This window comes from Nerophis ophidion, linkage group LG28 (assembly GCF_033978795.1).
Source record: "Nerophis ophidion isolate RoL-2023_Sa linkage group LG28, RoL_Noph_v1.0, whole genome shotgun sequence".
NCBI classification, from domain to species: domain Eukaryota; kingdom Metazoa; phylum Chordata; class Actinopteri; order Syngnathiformes; family Syngnathidae; genus Nerophis; species Nerophis ophidion.
In genome coordinates this window covers 1,419,137-1,436,387 of record NC_084638.1, presented here as the reverse complement: position 1 = coordinate 1,436,387, position 17,251 = coordinate 1,419,137, and the positions used below count along the sequence as shown (strand labels likewise).

Here is a 17,251-nt window from a genome sequence, read left to right as displayed (position 1 = left end):
AGCGGGAATTGAACCTGTAACCCTCAAGTTGCTGGCACGGCCGCTCTACCAACTGAGCTATTTGTGCTAAATGTGTGTGTGTGTGTGTACATATACACACACACACATTTACATATATACATACATGCATATTAATATATTTATATATTTGTCTGTGTGCACATTATAATAACATGATGGATATATAAATAATAATTGGATATTTCAAGTAAAGTTTTGTAATCAATCAGAAATATCAAGCAGTTAAAATGTGCCAAACATGGATGAGTGTGGGGAGTGTTTTACATGTTTCCATTATGGACTTTAATGGGTGTAATTTAGATTCTTTTATGGTGTTTGGACATTTTTCTTTGTATCAACAAAGTTCAGTGAACAGGGCGGCCTTGCTCGGTTGGTAGAGTGGCCGTGCCAGCAACTCGAGGGTTGCAGGTTCGATTCCCGCTTCCGCCATCCTAGTCACCGCCGTTGTGTCCTTGGGCAAGACACTTTACCCACCTGCTCCCAGTGCCATCCATCCATCCATCATCTTCCGCTTATCCGAGGTCGGGAAACCCAGACTTCCCTCTCCCCAGCCACTTCGTCTAGCTCTTCCCGGGGGATCCCGAGGCGTTCCCAGGCCAGCCGGGAGACATAGTCTTCCCAACGTGTCCTGGGTCTTCCCCGTGGCCTCCTACCGGTTGGACGTGCCCTAAACACCTCCCTAGGGAGGCGTTCGGGTGGCATCCTGACCAGATGCCCGAACCACCTCATCTGGCTCCTCTCCATGTGGAGGAGCAGCGGCTTTACTTTGAGTTCCTCCCGGATGGCAGAGCTTCTCACCCTATCTCTAAGGGAGAGCCCCGCCACACGGCGGAGGAAACTCATTTGGGCCGCTTGTACCCGTGATCTTATCCTTTCGGTCATGGCCCAAAGCTCATGACCATAGGTGAGGATGGGAACGTAGATCGACCGGTAAATTGAGAGCTTTGCCTTCCGGCTCAGCTCCTTCTTCACCACAACAGATCGGTACAACGTCCGCATTACTGAAGACGCCAAACCGATCCGCCTGTCGATCTCACGATCCACTCTTCCCCCACTCGTGAACAAGACTCCGAGGTACTTGAACTCCTCCACTTGGGGCAGGGTCTCCTCCCCAACCCGGAGATGGCATTCCACCCTTTTCCGGGCGAGAACCATGGACTCGGACTTGGAGGTGCTGATTCCCATTCCGGTCGCTTCACACTCGGCTGCGAACCGATCCAGTGAGAGCTGAAGATCCCGGTCAGATGAAGCCATCAGGACCACATCATCTGCAAAAAGCAGAGACCTAATCCTGCGGTCACCAAACCGGAACCCCTCAACGCCTTGACTGCACCTAGAAATTCTGTCCATAAAAGTTATGAACAGAATGGGTGACAAAGGACAGCCTTGGCGGAGTCCAACCCTCACTGGAAATGTGTCCGACTTACTGCCGGCAATGCGGACCAAGCTCTGGCACTGATCATACAGGGAGCGGACAGTCCAGTACCCCATACTCTCTGAGCACTCCCCACAGGACTTCCCGAGGGACACGGTCCAATGCCTTCTCCAAGTCCACAAAGCACTGCCACCCACACTGCTTTAAATGTAACTTAGATATTGGGTTTCACTATGTAAAGCGCTTTGAGTCACTCGAGAAAAGCGCTATATAAATATAATTCACTTCACTTCACTTATGTTATATGTGACCATGTTTTGTTGACACTTTGTGTTAATTGCATTTTCTTATTTTTGCACCATGACTAGGGAAGGTTGTTTAAATTGTGTCGTATAGGTAAATGCCCTGCTGATATTAGTAAGAACTTTCAAGGGTCATGATTTGATTTGCGCACATTTTCCACAAGATGCCAGCCGATGTGTGGCATTCAGAAACCGCCTGGTAATGAAGGTTCATTTGAAAGCACTCTGCGGTGAGATGCTTTGTTGAACTCATGACGCCTCGCGGGCCAAATTGAAGAAACTTTTTGGCCCGCGGGACTTAGTTTGGACACCCATGGCCTAAACAAAAAAAGTACAGACGCCGCTGAGGAGGTGGATACCTAAATGACTCAGGCTTCTGAGGTTTGAAGTGTGGTGTAAAAGTATCACGTTTGAAGGATGTCATTACTGCCAAAGGGTGTTCTACTAAGTACTAAAGATGCATGGAACTAGGGGGTTCAATCATTTTGTCAATGAAATATTAAGAAAAATGTCCTTTTTGGGGATTTTGTAAAATACAGTGTTACAATTTAAGTTGCATTTGTCTATTTGACACATCTTTATTTGATATGACTATAAACAAAATACCGAATAAATGTCCCCAAGTGGGACATTGGTACCTCTGGATTGGCAGACCAGGGTGGTGGTGCCTCTCTTTAAGAAGGGAGACCGGAGGGTGTGTTCCAACTATGGTGGGATCACACTCCTCAGCCTTACGGTAAGGTTTATTCAGGTGTACTGGAGAGGAGGCTACGTCGGATAGTCGAACCTCGGATTCAGGAGGAACAGTGTGGTTTTCGTCCTGGTCGTGGAACTGTGGACCAGCTCTATACTCTGGGCAGGGTTCTTGAGGGTGCATGGGAGTTTGCCCAACCAGTCTACATGTGCTTTGTGGACTTGGAGAAGGCATTCGACCGTGTCCCTCGGGAAGTCCTGTGGGGAGTGCTCAGAGAGTATGGGGTACTGGACTGTCCGCTCCCTGTACGATCAGTGTCAGAGCTTGGTCCGCATTGCCGGCAGTAAGTCGGACACATTTCCAGTGAGGGTTGGACTCCGCCAAGGCTGCCCTTTGTCACCCATTCTGTTCATAACTTTTATGGACAGAATTTCTAGGTGCAGTCAAGGCGTAGAGGGGTTCTGGTTTGGTGGCCACGGGATTAGGTCTCTGCTTTTTGCAGATGATGTGGTCCTGATGGCTTCATCTGACCGGGATCTTCAGCTCTCACTGGATCGGTTCGCAGCCGGAATGAAAATCAGCACCTCCAAGTCCGAGTCCATGGTTCTCGCCCGGAAAAGGGTGGAGTGCCATCTCCGGGTTGGGGAGGAGACCCTGCCCCAAGTGGAGGAGTTCAACTACCTAGGAGTCTTGTTCACGAGTGGGGGAAGAGTGGATCGTGAGATTGACAGGCGGATCGGTGCGGCGTCTTCAGCACCTCCAAGTCCGAGTCCACGGTTCTCGCCCGGAAAAGGGTGGAGTGCCATCTCCGGGTTGGGGAGGAGACCCTGCCCCAAGTGGAGGACTTCAAGTACCTAGGAGTCTTGTTCACGAGTGAGGGAAGAGTGGATCGTGAGATCGACAGGCGGATCGGTTTGGCGTCTTCAGTAATGCGGACGTTGTACCGATCTGTTGTGGTGAAGAAGGAGCTGAGCCGGAAGGCAAAGCTCTCAATTTACCGGTCGATCTACGTTCCCATCCTCACCTATGGTCATGAGCTTTGGGTCATGACCGAAAGGATAAGATCACGGGTACAAGCGGCCCAAATGAGTTTCCTCCGCCGTGTGGCGGGTCTCTCCCTTAGAGATAGGGTGAGAAGCTCTGTCATCCGGGAGGAACTCAAAGTAAAGCCGCTGCTCCTCCACATCGAGAGGAGCCAGATGAGGTGGTTCGGGCATCTGGTCAGGATGCCACCCGAACGCCTCCCTAGGGAGGTGTTTAGGGCACGTCCGACCGGTAGGAGGCCACGGGGAAGACCCAGGACACGTTGGGAAGACTATGTCTCCCGGCTGGCCTGGGAACGCCTCAGGATCCCCCGGGAAGAGCTAGACGAAGTGGCTGGGGAGAGGGAAGTCTGGGCTTCCCTGCTTAGGCTGCTGCCCCCGCGACCCGACCTCGGATAAGCGGAGGATGATGGATGGATGGCTAAAACACCAAAATTGTGTAGGGGTTGAATAATTTTGATCGCAACCGTAAGTGCACTGGCTTCTTACTTTCAAGACCGGGGCCTTCTCCTCACAGATGAGAACTCGGATGTCCGGGTTGCGCAGGTCCGTGCAGTAAATCTTTTTGTCCCGCCCTCCAGAGTAGACATGGGTGAAGGCCTCGTTGACCTGCAGCGCCCAAACCCCTTCGTCGTGCACGCGGTACGTGGCGATGCACCTCTGCTGCCCGAGGGACCACAGGCGGATGGTTCCGTCTGAACTGCCTGACAGGCACTGGAGGGGCGGGACCGCACATTGACGGTAAATTTAAAAAATGTTTTAAAATTCTGCTGACGAACACTTACTTGAGTTCCGTCGCGATTCAAAAGCAGTGACTTGACGTTGTCCGTGTGGCCTTTTAGCTTCATCAGTTTTGCGCATGTTCGTGGATCCCAAACTCTGAGCACCTGGACAGAACAATAAAATAAGTGTTTATTTGGCATAACTCAGCAGATTACTATCTAAAATATTTTCCCTAAAAGAGTCACAAAACCTATTTTATTCAACTTTATTTCGCCAGCTCGACATGCTCAATAAAGTACTTTATATCTATATAAAGTACTTCTACAAACCGAAAAACCAGTGAAGTTGGCACGTCGTGTAAATGGTAAATAAAAACAAAATTATTTCCAAATCCTTTTCAACCTATATTCCATTGAATAGACTGCAAAGACAAGATAATTAACGTTCAAACTGGTAAACTTAATTTTTTTTGCAAATATTAGCTCATTTGGAATTTGATGCCTGCAACGTGTTTCAAAAAAGCTGGCACAAGTGGCAAAAAAGACTGAGGGAGTTGAGGATTGCTCATCAAACACTTATTTGGAAAATGCTCATTAAGAACAGGTGGGTTGCCATGATTGGGTATAAAAGCAGCTTCCGTGAAATGCTCAGTCATTCACAAACAAGGACGGCGGCGAGGGTCACCACTTTGTGAGCAATTGTGTGAGCAAAATTGTTTAAGAACACCATTTCTCAACCGGCTGTTGCAAGGAATTTAGGGATTTCACCATCTACGGTTCGTAATAGCTTTAAAAGGTTCAGATAATCTGGAGAAATCACTGCACGTATGAGGCAATGCCTGTGACCTTCGATCCCTCAGGCGGGACTGCATTAAAACCAACATCAGTGTGTAAAGGATATCACCACATGGTCTCAGGAACACCTCAGAAAACAGCTGTCAGTAACTACAGTTGGTCGCTACATCTGTAATTGTGCAAGTTAAAACTCTACAATGCAAAGCCATTTATCAACAACACCCGGCTCCTCTAAGATGGACTGATGCAAAGTGGAACAGTGTTATGTGGTCTGACGAGTCCAAAATTCAAATTGCTTTTGGAAACTGTGGACGTCGTGTCCTACGGACCAAAATAGGAAAAATGTTCTTGGCGCAAAGTCGAAAAGCCAGCATCTGTGATGGTATGGGAGTGTATTAGTGTATCATATTTTTGGCAACACAACATCTTTCGTTTTTTTTAGAAGGTAAATTATGTTTATAAACTCTGGAAATATGTCCCTGGAAGCATGAGGACTTTGAATATGACCGATGTATGATCCTGTAACGACTTGGTATCGGATTGATGCCCAAATTTGTGGTATCATCCAAAACTAATGTAAAGTATCCAATCAACGGAAGAATAAGTAATTATTACATTTTAACAGAAGTGTAGATAGAACATGTTGAAAGAGAAAGTAATCAGATGCATCCATCCATTTTCTACTGCTTATCCCTTTTGGGGCCGCGGGGAGGGGGGGACTGGAGCTTATTTCAGCTACAATCTGGCTGAAGGCGGGGTAGACCCTGGAAAATTCACCACCTAATCGCAGATATCAACAGTAAATGAACAAGTCCTCAATAATTTTGACAAAATAATAGAAGGGAAAATGACACAATATCTTACGCCGTATGTCAGAAAACTACATTTGAAGCCTCTGTTTGCTTACTTACTACTAAAATACAAGTTGTCTGGTATGTTCACTATTTTATTTAAGGACAAACTTGCAATAATAAACATATGTTCAACATACCCTTAGATTTTTTGTTAAAATAAAGCCAATATTGCCATTTTTTGGTCACCTTTATTTAGAAAAGTACCAAAAAATAACGAAATAACTTTGATACTGGTACTGGGAAGGGAAAATGACACAATATGTTACTGCGTATGTCAGAAGACTACATTTGGAGCCTCTGTTTGCTTACTTATTACTAAAATACAAGTTGTCTAGTATGTTCACTATTTTATTTAAGGACAAACTTGCAATAATAAACACATGTTTATCGTACCCTAAGATTTTTTGTTAAAATAAAGCCAATAAAGCCATTTTGGTGGTCCCCTTTATTTAGAAAAGTACCGAAAATTATCAAATTATCGAAATACATTTTGGTATTGGTACTAAACTATTGTTATCGGTCGGCACAACCCCTAAGGTGGGCACGGATCGAATAATGCCATTTTTTTTTTGGTCCCCTTTATTTAGAAAAGTACCAAAAATTATCAAACTATCGAAATACCTTTTGGTATTGGTACTAAACTATTGTTATCGGTCGGCACAACCCCTAATGTGGGCACGGATCGAATAGTGTCATTTTTGTGGTCCCCTTTATTTAGAAAAATACCAAAAATTATCAAACTATCGAAATACATTTTGGTATTGGTAGTAAACTATTGTTATCGGTCGGCACAACCCCTAAAGTGGGCACGGATTGAATAATGCCATTTTTTTTGTGGTACCCTTCATTTAAAAAAGTACCGAAAATTATCAAACTATCGAAATACCTTTTGGTATTGGTACTAAACTATTGTTATCGGTCGGCACAACCCCTAATGTGGGCACGGATCGAATAGTGTCATTTTTGTGGTCCCCTTTATTTAGAAAAATACCAAAAATTATCAAACTATCGAAATACATTTTGGTATTGGTAGTAAACTATTGTTATCGGTCGGCACAACCCTTAAAGTGGGCACGGATTGAATAATGCCATTTTTTTTGTGGTCCCTTTTATTTAGAAAAGTACCGAAAAGTATAAAATAACTTTGATACTGGTACCGGGACAACACTAGATCAGACGGTAAGTACAACCTATCCCTCTATGCCACTTTTGCAGTCCAAAGAATGTCAACATCGCGGTGCCTCACCTTTTCTGTGGATCCAGACACGATAACCGTGCCCATCTGGTTCATCGCCAGACTGTAGATGGAATCCTTGTTGCCGCTGAGCGACGAAGCTGTGGCAAACGGAACGCGTTCAGTCGTGCAACACGGTGAAGTGAAACTCAACTCTAAAGGCGCCACCTACTGGTGACGGTGTTGTTGGAAGCGGTGAGCGCCGTAAGCGTGTTCACGTCCCAGAGGAATATCTGCCGGTCCAGCCCGGCCGATGCCACCAGCTCCTTGTCCTTAGCGTAGGCCAGAGCTTTCACGTAGTCCTTGTGTGTTCGTAACGTTGACATGCAAAACCCTTTGTGTGCATTCCAGACTTTCACGGTCGTATCTGAGGAAGCAGATATTACTGGGTGGGGGGGGGGGGAGAACACAAGATAATTAGAATAATCCATCAGGCAGGATAAGTGTTAATTCAGCGGTTTTAAAGGATAAATAATGGACCAGACGAGGTTAAAACGTACATGTTTTTCCATTGCAGCAAAGAACTATGTCATTGACCCAGTCTGTGTGGTGCTCCATTGAGGCAATATACGGGTCTTGCTGCAAACAGAAAGGCAGGGGGCACATTAAGACACACAAGGATTTACAGTCGTGGTCAAAAGTTGACATACACTAGTAAAGAATTACTGCATTGAGTTTCCAATCATTTCTACAACTCTGTTTTAACTCTTTTTGAATCAAAAAGACAAAAGAAAGTACCCAAATGACCCTGATCAAAGGTTTACATACCCCAGTGACTTTGATCTGATAACATGCACACAAGTTGACACGAGCAGGTTTGAATGGCTAATCAAGGTTCCAGTCCTCACCTGTGACCTGTTTGTCTGTAATTAATGTGTGTGTATAAAAGGTCAGTAGGTTTCCAGGCTTCTGATAGACCGTCACATCTTTTATCCAGTGCTGCACAGATGTTTCTGGATTCTGAGTCCAAGGAAGGCAAAAGAATTGTCAAAGGATCTGCGAGAAAAGGTAGTTGAACTGCGTAAAACAGGAAAGGGTTATAAAAAGATACGCAAGGAATTGAGAATGCCAATCGGCAGTGTTCAAACGGGATTCTGGGAGATCAGCAAAGATTTTGGCTAAAACTGCCAGGAAAATTGTTCGAGATGCGAAGAAAAACCCACAAATAACTTCAGCTGAAATACAGGACTCTGTGAAAAATTGTGGGAAAATGTATGCTTTCTTGGCACTTGAAGAAAAATGGGCTGCATGGTAGAGTGGCCAAAAAGTTCAATTTTGGTCTCATCACTCCGAAAGACTTTGTCCCGAAAGTTTCGAGGCTTGTCTCTGTGCTGTTTGGTGTAATGTAAGCGGGATACTTTGTGACATTTGCGCAGAAACATCTTTCTTCTGGCGACTCGACCATGCAGCCCATTTTTCTTCAAGTGCCAAGGAATCATTAATTTTCCCAGGGTATGTAAACTTATGAACGCGACTGTATTTTTGGAGGAGAAAAGGTGAGGCCTTTAATCCCAGGAACATCATTCCTACCGTCAAGCATGGTGGTGGTCCTACCGTCAAGCATGGTGGTGGTAGTGGTAGTGGTAGCGCTGGGCCAATTTTGCTGTCAATGGAACTGGTGTTAAACTGGACTATGAAAAAGAAAGAATGTTTTTTTTTGTGCCCAACAAGTATGTGCTCCAAACTCTCTATCACAAAATAATAACAGTTGCAAAAATGATTGGAAACTCAACCACTGTATGTCAACTTTTGACCACAACTGTATGTCGAGTTAAGCATTCACAAGATTAGGATTGTAAAGACTCTCTACTTTATGTTGGTAGACACTCCATATCCGTATGATCGAGTCCCTTCCGGCGGTGAAGAGCCGGTTCAAAGCCGGGTCCAATTGGAGAGCGTTCACCCCATTTCTGTTGTACTTCTCCACCTCATCCCTGATGACGTAAGACACCTGAACGAACAAGAAGACGAAGCTAATGAGCTTGAAGGCCTATCAATCAATGTTTACTTATATAGCCCTAAATCACGAGTGTCTCAAAGGGCTGCACAAGCCACAACGACATCCTCGGCTCAGATCCCACGATCCCATTTCAGATAACTGTGTTTCTGTATCTGTCCCTATTTCAAATCAACTTTTACATATACAAATTTTGACACAGAAATCCCAAGACTTGCAACGGGCGAGGAGGCAGGCAGGCCACTCGGCCACGTGGGGTGATTTTATAATTTTTATCTATAAATTAAGTGTTTTGCATGGATGTGTTGACATTTCCTTTTCTTTTTTTTTTGTCTTGATGGCTGAGGGGACTATAATGAGAGGAAGGTTACAATTGAAATCAAATAAGATATTTTTCCTCCTGGTCCATATTTTCCATAGGTCATGAAAACATATTAGTGATTTAAGAAATCGGCCTTAATAAAAATGTGTGCTATGATGCAGTTATCTGTAGCACACCTAATAGAACCATGAAGTGGCTTTAATGGGACAACCTAACCAACGTCCGTTATTACTAGCAATTAGACCGAGCCGACTAGACTAAAAAATGTGTCTGGGGCCGGTATATCTATTTTTAAGAACACTAATACAAAACCTTACAATAATGTCTGAATGCTGAAAACATTATGACAGAACACCCTAAAAACCGGAATGGAATTTCATTTTTTTTTTACTGAAACACCCAGAATTAACATGAAAATAAAGAATGTTGGATTTTACGATATTGACTATGAACGATAAAACACTGAATATTGACAACATATGAACGTCACACCCCCTCTCAATCAACATATTTTACAATCAAGCGAAACACAACAAAAATGCAACAAACAGCGAAACATGAACGCAAGGGTACAACAAAAAAAACTTACCTACAATCTTATATATCTAATATATCACAAAGCTTAAGAACTTTGTTGTAAAAATCTCCTTCCTCGTCTGTCCCTGACACCCGCATTTCAGGCTGGCCCTCTGGGTAAAAAAATAAGTCGATCTCAGACTGGGCTCATCGGGGAAGGGGCACGGGCTTGACAGCCGATAAGCGCAAATACACATTTTGACACAGAAATCCCAAGACTTGCAACGGGAGAGGAGGATGCAGGCACCCGGCCCAAAGTGCCCGCCACTCGGCAAAGTGGGGTGATTTTTTTTTTTTCCTACACAATATCCATCTATTTTTTACCGTTTGTCCCTTTGTTTTCCATGGATGTGTTGACATGTCCCTCTCTTTTTTTGCCTTGATGGCTGAGGGGACTATGATCAGAGGAAGGTTACATTTTAAATGAAATAATGGTCCATAATTTCCATAGGTCATGAAAACATATCAGTAATTAAAGATATCGGCCTTAATAAAAACGTGTGTGGTGTTACAGTTATCTGTAGCACACTTAATAGAACCATAGAGTGACTTTAATGGGACAAACTGTTAAATTAGAGCGAGCCAAAAAAACAACAACGTCTGTGAACTCTCTCGGCTATGTTGTTTTTTTCTACCAGTCCGAGTGTGGCACGGTCACCGGTGTGAGAGGCGAGTGTGCTGACCACTGAGCTAAAAGGACAGGGATTATCCCGGGTCGTCAGAACACAGGCAAAACCCCTCAAGTACGTTGGTATGGAATGGTATGATTTTTATTGGCATTTACCACAAACCCGGTCAAGATTAGACGAACAAAGATTCTACAGGAACAAAAAAGGGGATGAGTGATGGGTCGCCAGGTGCGGAAAAAGGTAGACGCAAGGGGGAGTATGAGTAAAAAAAATAAGTCGATCTCAGACTGGGCTCCTCGGGGAAGGGGCACGGACTTGACAGCCGATAAGCGCAAATACACATTTTGACACAGAAATCCCAAGACTTGCAACGGGCGAGGAGGATGCCAGCCACTCGGCCACGTGGGGTGCCCATCCATCCATCCATTTTCTACCGCTTGTTCCCTTTTTGGGGTCACGGGGGGTGCTGGCGCCTATCTCAGCTACAATCGGGCGGAAGGCGGGGTACACCCTGGACAAGTCGCCACCTCATCGCAGGGCCAACACAGATAGACGGACAACATTCACACTCACATTCACACACTAGGGCCAATTTAGTGTTGCCAATCAACCTATCCCCAGGTGCATGTCTTTGGAAGTGGGAGGAAGCCGGAGTACCCGGAGGGAACCCACGCATTCACGGGGAGAACATGCAAACTCCGTACAAAAAGATCCCGAGCCTGGATTTGAACCCAGGACTGCAGGACCTTCGTATTGTGAGGCAGACGCACTAACCCCTCTGCCACCGTGAAGCCCACGTGGGGTGATTTGTTTTAATTTTCTATACATTATCCGTCCGTTTTCAACCGTTTGTCCCTTTGTTGTCCATGGATGTGTTGACATGTCCCTCTCTTTTTTTGCCTTGATGGCTGAAGGGACTATGATCAGATCAGGTAACATTTTTTATGAAATAACATTTTTCTCCATGGCTATATTTTGGATAGGTCATAAAAATATTAGTAATTCAAGACATCGGCTTGTGTGGTGATGCAGTTATCTGTAGCAAACTTGAACAAAACCACAGAGTGACTTTAATGGGACAACCTAACCAAAGTCTGTCCATCCCAGCAATTAGACCGAGCCGACTAGCAATAAAGCCAAGCTGTTAAACACATCCGAGATAGATCAATCGTCATAGCGGACAATTGACAACATTTGTGTTTATCCATCAAAATTCTCGGTGCGCGCCCGTGAAATTAGAGCGAGCAAAACAAACAAAAAAACGTGTGTGTACTCGCTCTGCTGCATCGTTTTTTCCTACTAGTCCGAGTGACGCACGGACAAGTGTGCTGATCACTAAGCTAAAAGCACAGGGAATCTACCGGGTCGTCAGCAGAAAGGCAAAAACCACCCAAGTACGTTGGTATGATTTTTATTGGCACTGCACGAGAACAAGAAGATTTCTTTTTTTTTTTTTTTACCACAATCCCGTTCAAGATTAGGCAAACAAAGATTCTACAGGAACACAAAAGGGATGCGTGAAAGGTCATGTGATAGCGAAATTACTTGTACTTGTTTAAACAAATGATGTTCTTTGAACTGGGTACCAAAAGTTGTTTATTAGGTTTAGGAATGTGACACTCTGCAAGAGGCCTCTAATCTGATCGGGCTCTTTCTCCTGTGTCTTTGATGTGACATGTGGACTATAGTTGACGTGGGCATGTGTTTTCCCTCTTCCTGACCCCCAAGAGAGCTAAATTGTTCTCCTTTCCTGAGTGCCCCCCTCTTGGGCAAACGACACCCTCTCCCCTTCACAGGACTTTGGGTATTCATTCCACTGGTGTACTGTATGTAAATGAGCATGGAGGGTGGGACTTCTGAGAATGTATAATTGTCATGTCAAATTCTAAAGGGGTTAAAACAAGCTGGAACGAACGGATGTGTCGTTCTGGTTTGGTCTCGCTTGGCAAAGCTTGTTATTATTTGTTTGTTACTTTAATAAATCATTTTAAAGCTATTTGTCACTAAAGGATCGTCTTTAAGAAATTTCCACGACAGTCACCAGGTGCGGAAAAAGGTAGACGCCGCGGGGAGTATGAGTAAAAAAAAAAATAAGTCGTTGACATTTACACATTTCGACACAGAAATCCCAAGACTTGCAACGGGCGAGGAGAATGAAATAATATATTTTTCTTCTGGTCTATATTTTGGATAGGTCATAAAAATATCAGTAAATAAACATATTGGCCTTAATAAAAACGTGTGTCATCTGTAGCACACTTAATAGAAGCATAGAGTGCCTTTAATGGGACAACCTTATCAAAGTCCGTCCATCCCAGCAATTAGACCGAGCCGACTAGCAATAAAGCTAAGCTGTTAAAACCATTCAAGATAGCTCATCCGTCGTAGCGGATACTTGTGTTTAAACATTTGTTTTTATCCATTAAAATACTCGGTGGCCGCCTGTTAAATTAGAGCGAGCAGAAAAAAAGAAAAAAGAGCGTTTTGGCGCCGACGTTAGCACAAATTGCTGAATATTAAGCTAAGCTAGCTAAATTAGCCGGCTAGAGTCCGGGCGGAAGTGTTTTTCTTTGGTCACTCATGCCCGGCCGCTAGCCGCGAAGCATTCATTTCCAGCGGTCCGGCGCTGAGTAATACGGCAACTATGAGCATTTACCTGCACTTTCCTCCGCCCTGCTGCATTCTGCCTGTGATGCGTGGCCATCTTGCATGTTGACAGTCCCTGCATGTGATGCCACATCCGGGACACGCGCCGCGAGGAACTCTGGGTACCGCTGTGGCATGACGTCATAAAGGCTCCAGCACGTATTTGACACATTTCACTAAAACTTATGTTTGCATTGTCCTAAGTCGTTCCAATTTTGTTTTTTAAATTTGATGGGGTTTTTTTTCTTGAAATATTGATAAAGCAAAACAGATTGAAGGAATCTGAGGAGGAATCCATAACATGTAATCATAAATATGTATATATATTTATATATATACATATACAGTGCATAACAACAATATTATATTATCATTATTGTTCTTACACGGTCCCTTTTCAGTGCTTTGTGCTGATAGTGCTTGCAGTTTACAGTATTGCCCGCTAGAGGGCGGACCAGGGCAACTCCGGGGTAGAGACAATGATGACAGCATAATTCTGCTTTTTGTTGTTTACAGATATATATATATATATATATATATATATATATATATATATATATATATATATATATATATATATATATAGAGGGAGCTGCCATGCAAGGCGCTAACCAGCACCACCCATCAGGAGCAAGGGTGAAGTGTCTTGCTCGGGACACAACGGACGTGACGAGGTTGGTACTAGGTGGGGATTGAACCAGGGACCCTCGGGTAGCGCACGGCTACTCTCCCACTGCGCCACGCTGTCCGTGTGTGTGTGTGTGTGTGTGTGTGTGTGTGTGTGTGTGTGTGTGTGTGTATATATATATATATATATATATATATATATATATATATATATATATATATATATATATATATATATATATATATATATATATGTGTGAATGTTGTCTGTCTATCTGTGTTGGCCCTGCGATGAGGTGGCGACTTGTCCAGGGTGTACCCCGCCTTCTGCCCCATTGTAGCTGAGATAGGCACCAGCGCCCCCCGCGACCCCAAAGGGATTAAGCGGTAGAAAATGGATGGGATATATATATATATATATATATATATATATATATATATATATATATATATATATATATATATATATATATATATATATATATATATATATATGTATAAATATATATATTTGTGACTTTAAGGTTTTACTACTTACGTATAAAATACTACACGGTCTAGCTCCATCCTATCTTGCCGATTGTATTGTACCATATGTCCCGGCAAGAAATCTGCGTTCAAAGGACTCCGGCTTGTTAGTGATTCCCAAAGCCCCAAAAAAGTCTGCGGGCTATAGAGCGTTTTCCGTTCGGGCTCCAGTACTCTGGAATGCCCTCCCGGTAACAGTTGGAGATGCTACCTCAGTAGAATAAATGATAAATGGGTTGTACTTGTATAGCGCTTTTCTACCTTCAAGGTACTCAAAGCGCTTTGACACTACTTCCACATTCACACACACATTCACACACTGATGGAGGGAGCTGCCATGCAAGGCGCCAACCAGCACCCATCAGGAGCAAGGGTGAAGTGTCTTGCTCAGGACACAACGGACGTGACGAGGTTGGTACTAGGTGGGATTTGAACCAGGGACCCTCGGGTTGCGCAAGGCCACTCTCCCACTGCACCACGCCGTCCCTAGCATTTAAGTCTCACCTTAAAACTCATCTGTATACTCTAGTCTTTAAATAGACCTCCTTTTTAGACCAGTTGATCTGCCGCTTCTTTTCTTTTTTCTCCTATGTCCCCCCCTCCCTTGTGGAGGGGGTCCGGTCCGATGACCATGGATGAAGTACTGGCTGTCCAGAGTCGAGACCCAGGATGGACCGCTCGTCGGGACCCAGGATGGACCGCTCGCCTCTATCGGTTGGGGACATCTCTACGCTGCTGATCCGCCTCCGCTTGGGATGGTTTCCTGTGGACGGGACTCTCGCTGCTGTCTTGGATCCGCTTTGAACTGAACTCTCGCGGCTGTGTTGGAGCCACTATGGATTGAACTTTCACAGTATCATGTTAGACCCGCTCCACATCCATTGCTTTCGGTCCTCTCCAAGGTTTCTCATAGTCAGCATTGTCACTGGCGTCCCACTGGATGTGAATTCTCCCTGCCCACTGGGTGTGAGTTTTCCTTGCCCTTTTGTGGGTTCTTCCGAGGATGTTGTAGTCGTAATGATTTGTGCAGTCCTTTGAGACATTTGTGATTTGGGGCTATATAAATAAACATTGATTGAATGATATATATATATATATATATGTTGCATTGGGAGGGAGCCCAAAAAAACCTATATAAACGTATATATACAGTATATATAAAATACTGACAGGACTGCCATTTACAGCGCCCCTTAAAAGGTGGGAAAGAGGTGAAGGCTGGGTAGGGGAAGATAACTAAAAAAGTCGATCTTTTGAGGCTCTTGTGGGGGGTTGTCGAGACTTGAGTCCAAGAAACAACTTGATAGCCATAAGCATCCATAAACATGTTACACAGAGGGAGGGCAGGCCGCTGCTTTCTAAAGCTCTGCTCAGCCATCCATGGCCCCTGAGGGCGGCGTAGTGTGTGCATACGCCTCATTGTCCAAGGTCCATATCAGTACCTTTTAATCCAACATTGACGCCGAGTTGAGGCGTATAGAGGAATTCACCACCTCCCTGAACCCTTTTTGTCCGTCAAATCCGAGTGGTGGCACAGGAGCATATAGAAGCACTAATCCTATGCGGTCCAGCAGCATCCTCCCCCTCTCACGCTCTTGCTCAAGGGCAGCTGCTGAGGACAGTAGTGATGCGTCCTGGCCCTGTCGTGTGGATATATAACAAAATAATAATAAAAAAAGGAGACCTGCAACTGTGATGACTGGAGCAGTCCAAAGAAAGGCACCATGACAACTTGTGCACCGCAGGCGTGGCCTCTTCCAATATGTCCGTCATAAGGTGATTAGTGATCTCTGGCAAGTCTGGAAGTCACTTTTGCCCGCCAAACTGTGGATTCAACACGCACGTTCGTCCCGGTTTTCTGGAGGGTTTTTTTAAATTTTTTTGCATCGCCATGAAGCGGAATAAGCCCTGAGGAGAGAAGACATGGCTTTCCCCCGCAGGATTTGGCAGCCGCTTCTTCTGAAGACTCAAGAATTCAACTCTGGAAAAGGTGCTTTAAATCTCAGAGTTTCATTGGTAAGTCACGTTTTCCCATTTAAAAGTACTTGGCGTTGGGATTTGCATACATCTAGTTTTATTCAAATAAAAATAAAAAATCAAGTCAAATCCAAAAAGTAGATTATTTTTCCATTTTATTATCAAACACTGATATTTTAATACACTTTTATTACTTTTAATGTGCATCTCAATTCATGCATGTACATTTGATCTAACTATATTTCTATGTTATGATGATGCTTATCAAAAAAATTGGTTTGGAACTTGGGAAAGTGTTGATGTGGGAATGGTTTGAATCGGTTGAAAAATGTACAAAATTGTGGAAGTTCAACAAAATAATGGACATTTCGTTTTGAATGGGGAAAATGTCCCTGAAAACTGGGAATTGTTAAAAATCCCGGAATTTTTTAAAATTTATTTTTGAAGAAGGGCACACAATTTGGAATATTTTGGAGCTGGAACGGTTTGAATCGGATGAAAAATGTGGGAATAGTTGAACTTTGAAAAATGCTTGATTTATTTAAATGGGAATTTTGGGAAAGGCGGGAATTTTTTTGAAAAATTCTAAAAGACTGGAATGTTCGGAATGAGTTGAAATAGTTGGTGTTGGAATTTTTCCAAATCGGTCGAGAAATGTTGAAGTTGTAACATTTTTACATAAGAAACGTTATTAAAGAATTTCGGGGGAAATCCGGGAATTTTTTTTTAAATTGTTGATGGATATCACACAACTTTGATCAGACTGAATATTTTGGAGCTGGATTGGTTTGAATCGGATGAAAAATGTGGGAATTGTTGAACTTTGAAAAATGTTCCATTTATTTAAATGGGATTTTGGGAATAGCTGGAATATTTTCGGAAAATGTTAAAATACTTGAATGTTCGGAATGAGTTGAAATGGTTGATGTTGGAATTTTTCCAAATCTGT

The 17,251-nt window shown here is 43.8% G+C and overlaps 2 protein-coding genes across 4 annotated transcripts in view; one reads left to right on the top strand and one right to left on the bottom strand.

Moving 5' to 3' along the window:
• Positions 1 to 13,313, bottom strand: part of LOC133544974 (WD repeat-containing protein 48) — a 36,020-nt gene extending 22,707 nt beyond the window's left edge. Inside the window, exons 1-7 of the mRNA XM_061890240.1 lie at positions 13,181 to 13,313; positions 8,851 to 8,991; positions 7,541 to 7,619; positions 7,213 to 7,425; positions 7,053 to 7,141; positions 4,221 to 4,322; positions 3,925 to 4,149 (exon numbers count right to left, since the gene is read on the bottom strand). Of these exons, the coding sequence (XP_061746224.1) occupies positions 3,925 to 4,149; positions 4,221 to 4,322; positions 7,053 to 7,141; positions 7,213 to 7,425; positions 7,541 to 7,619; positions 8,851 to 8,991; positions 13,181 to 13,264 (933 nt within the window). The 5' untranslated portion in view covers positions 13,265 to 13,313. The remainder of the gene's footprint in view (positions 1 to 3,924; positions 4,150 to 4,220; positions 4,323 to 7,052; positions 7,142 to 7,212; positions 7,426 to 7,540; positions 7,620 to 8,850; positions 8,992 to 13,180) is intronic.
• Positions 13,314 to 15,855: 2,542 nt separating this feature from the next.
• Positions 15,856 to 17,251, top strand: part of LOC133545012 (sodium channel protein type 4 subunit alpha B-like) — a 132,916-nt gene continuing 131,520 nt past the window's right edge. For all 3 annotated transcript variants that reach the window (XR_009804707.1, XM_061890298.1, XM_061890297.1), the window contains exon 1: positions 15,856 to 16,341. The gene's annotated coding sequence lies outside the window, so the exon portion shown is untranslated. The remainder of the gene's footprint in view (positions 16,342 to 17,251) is intronic.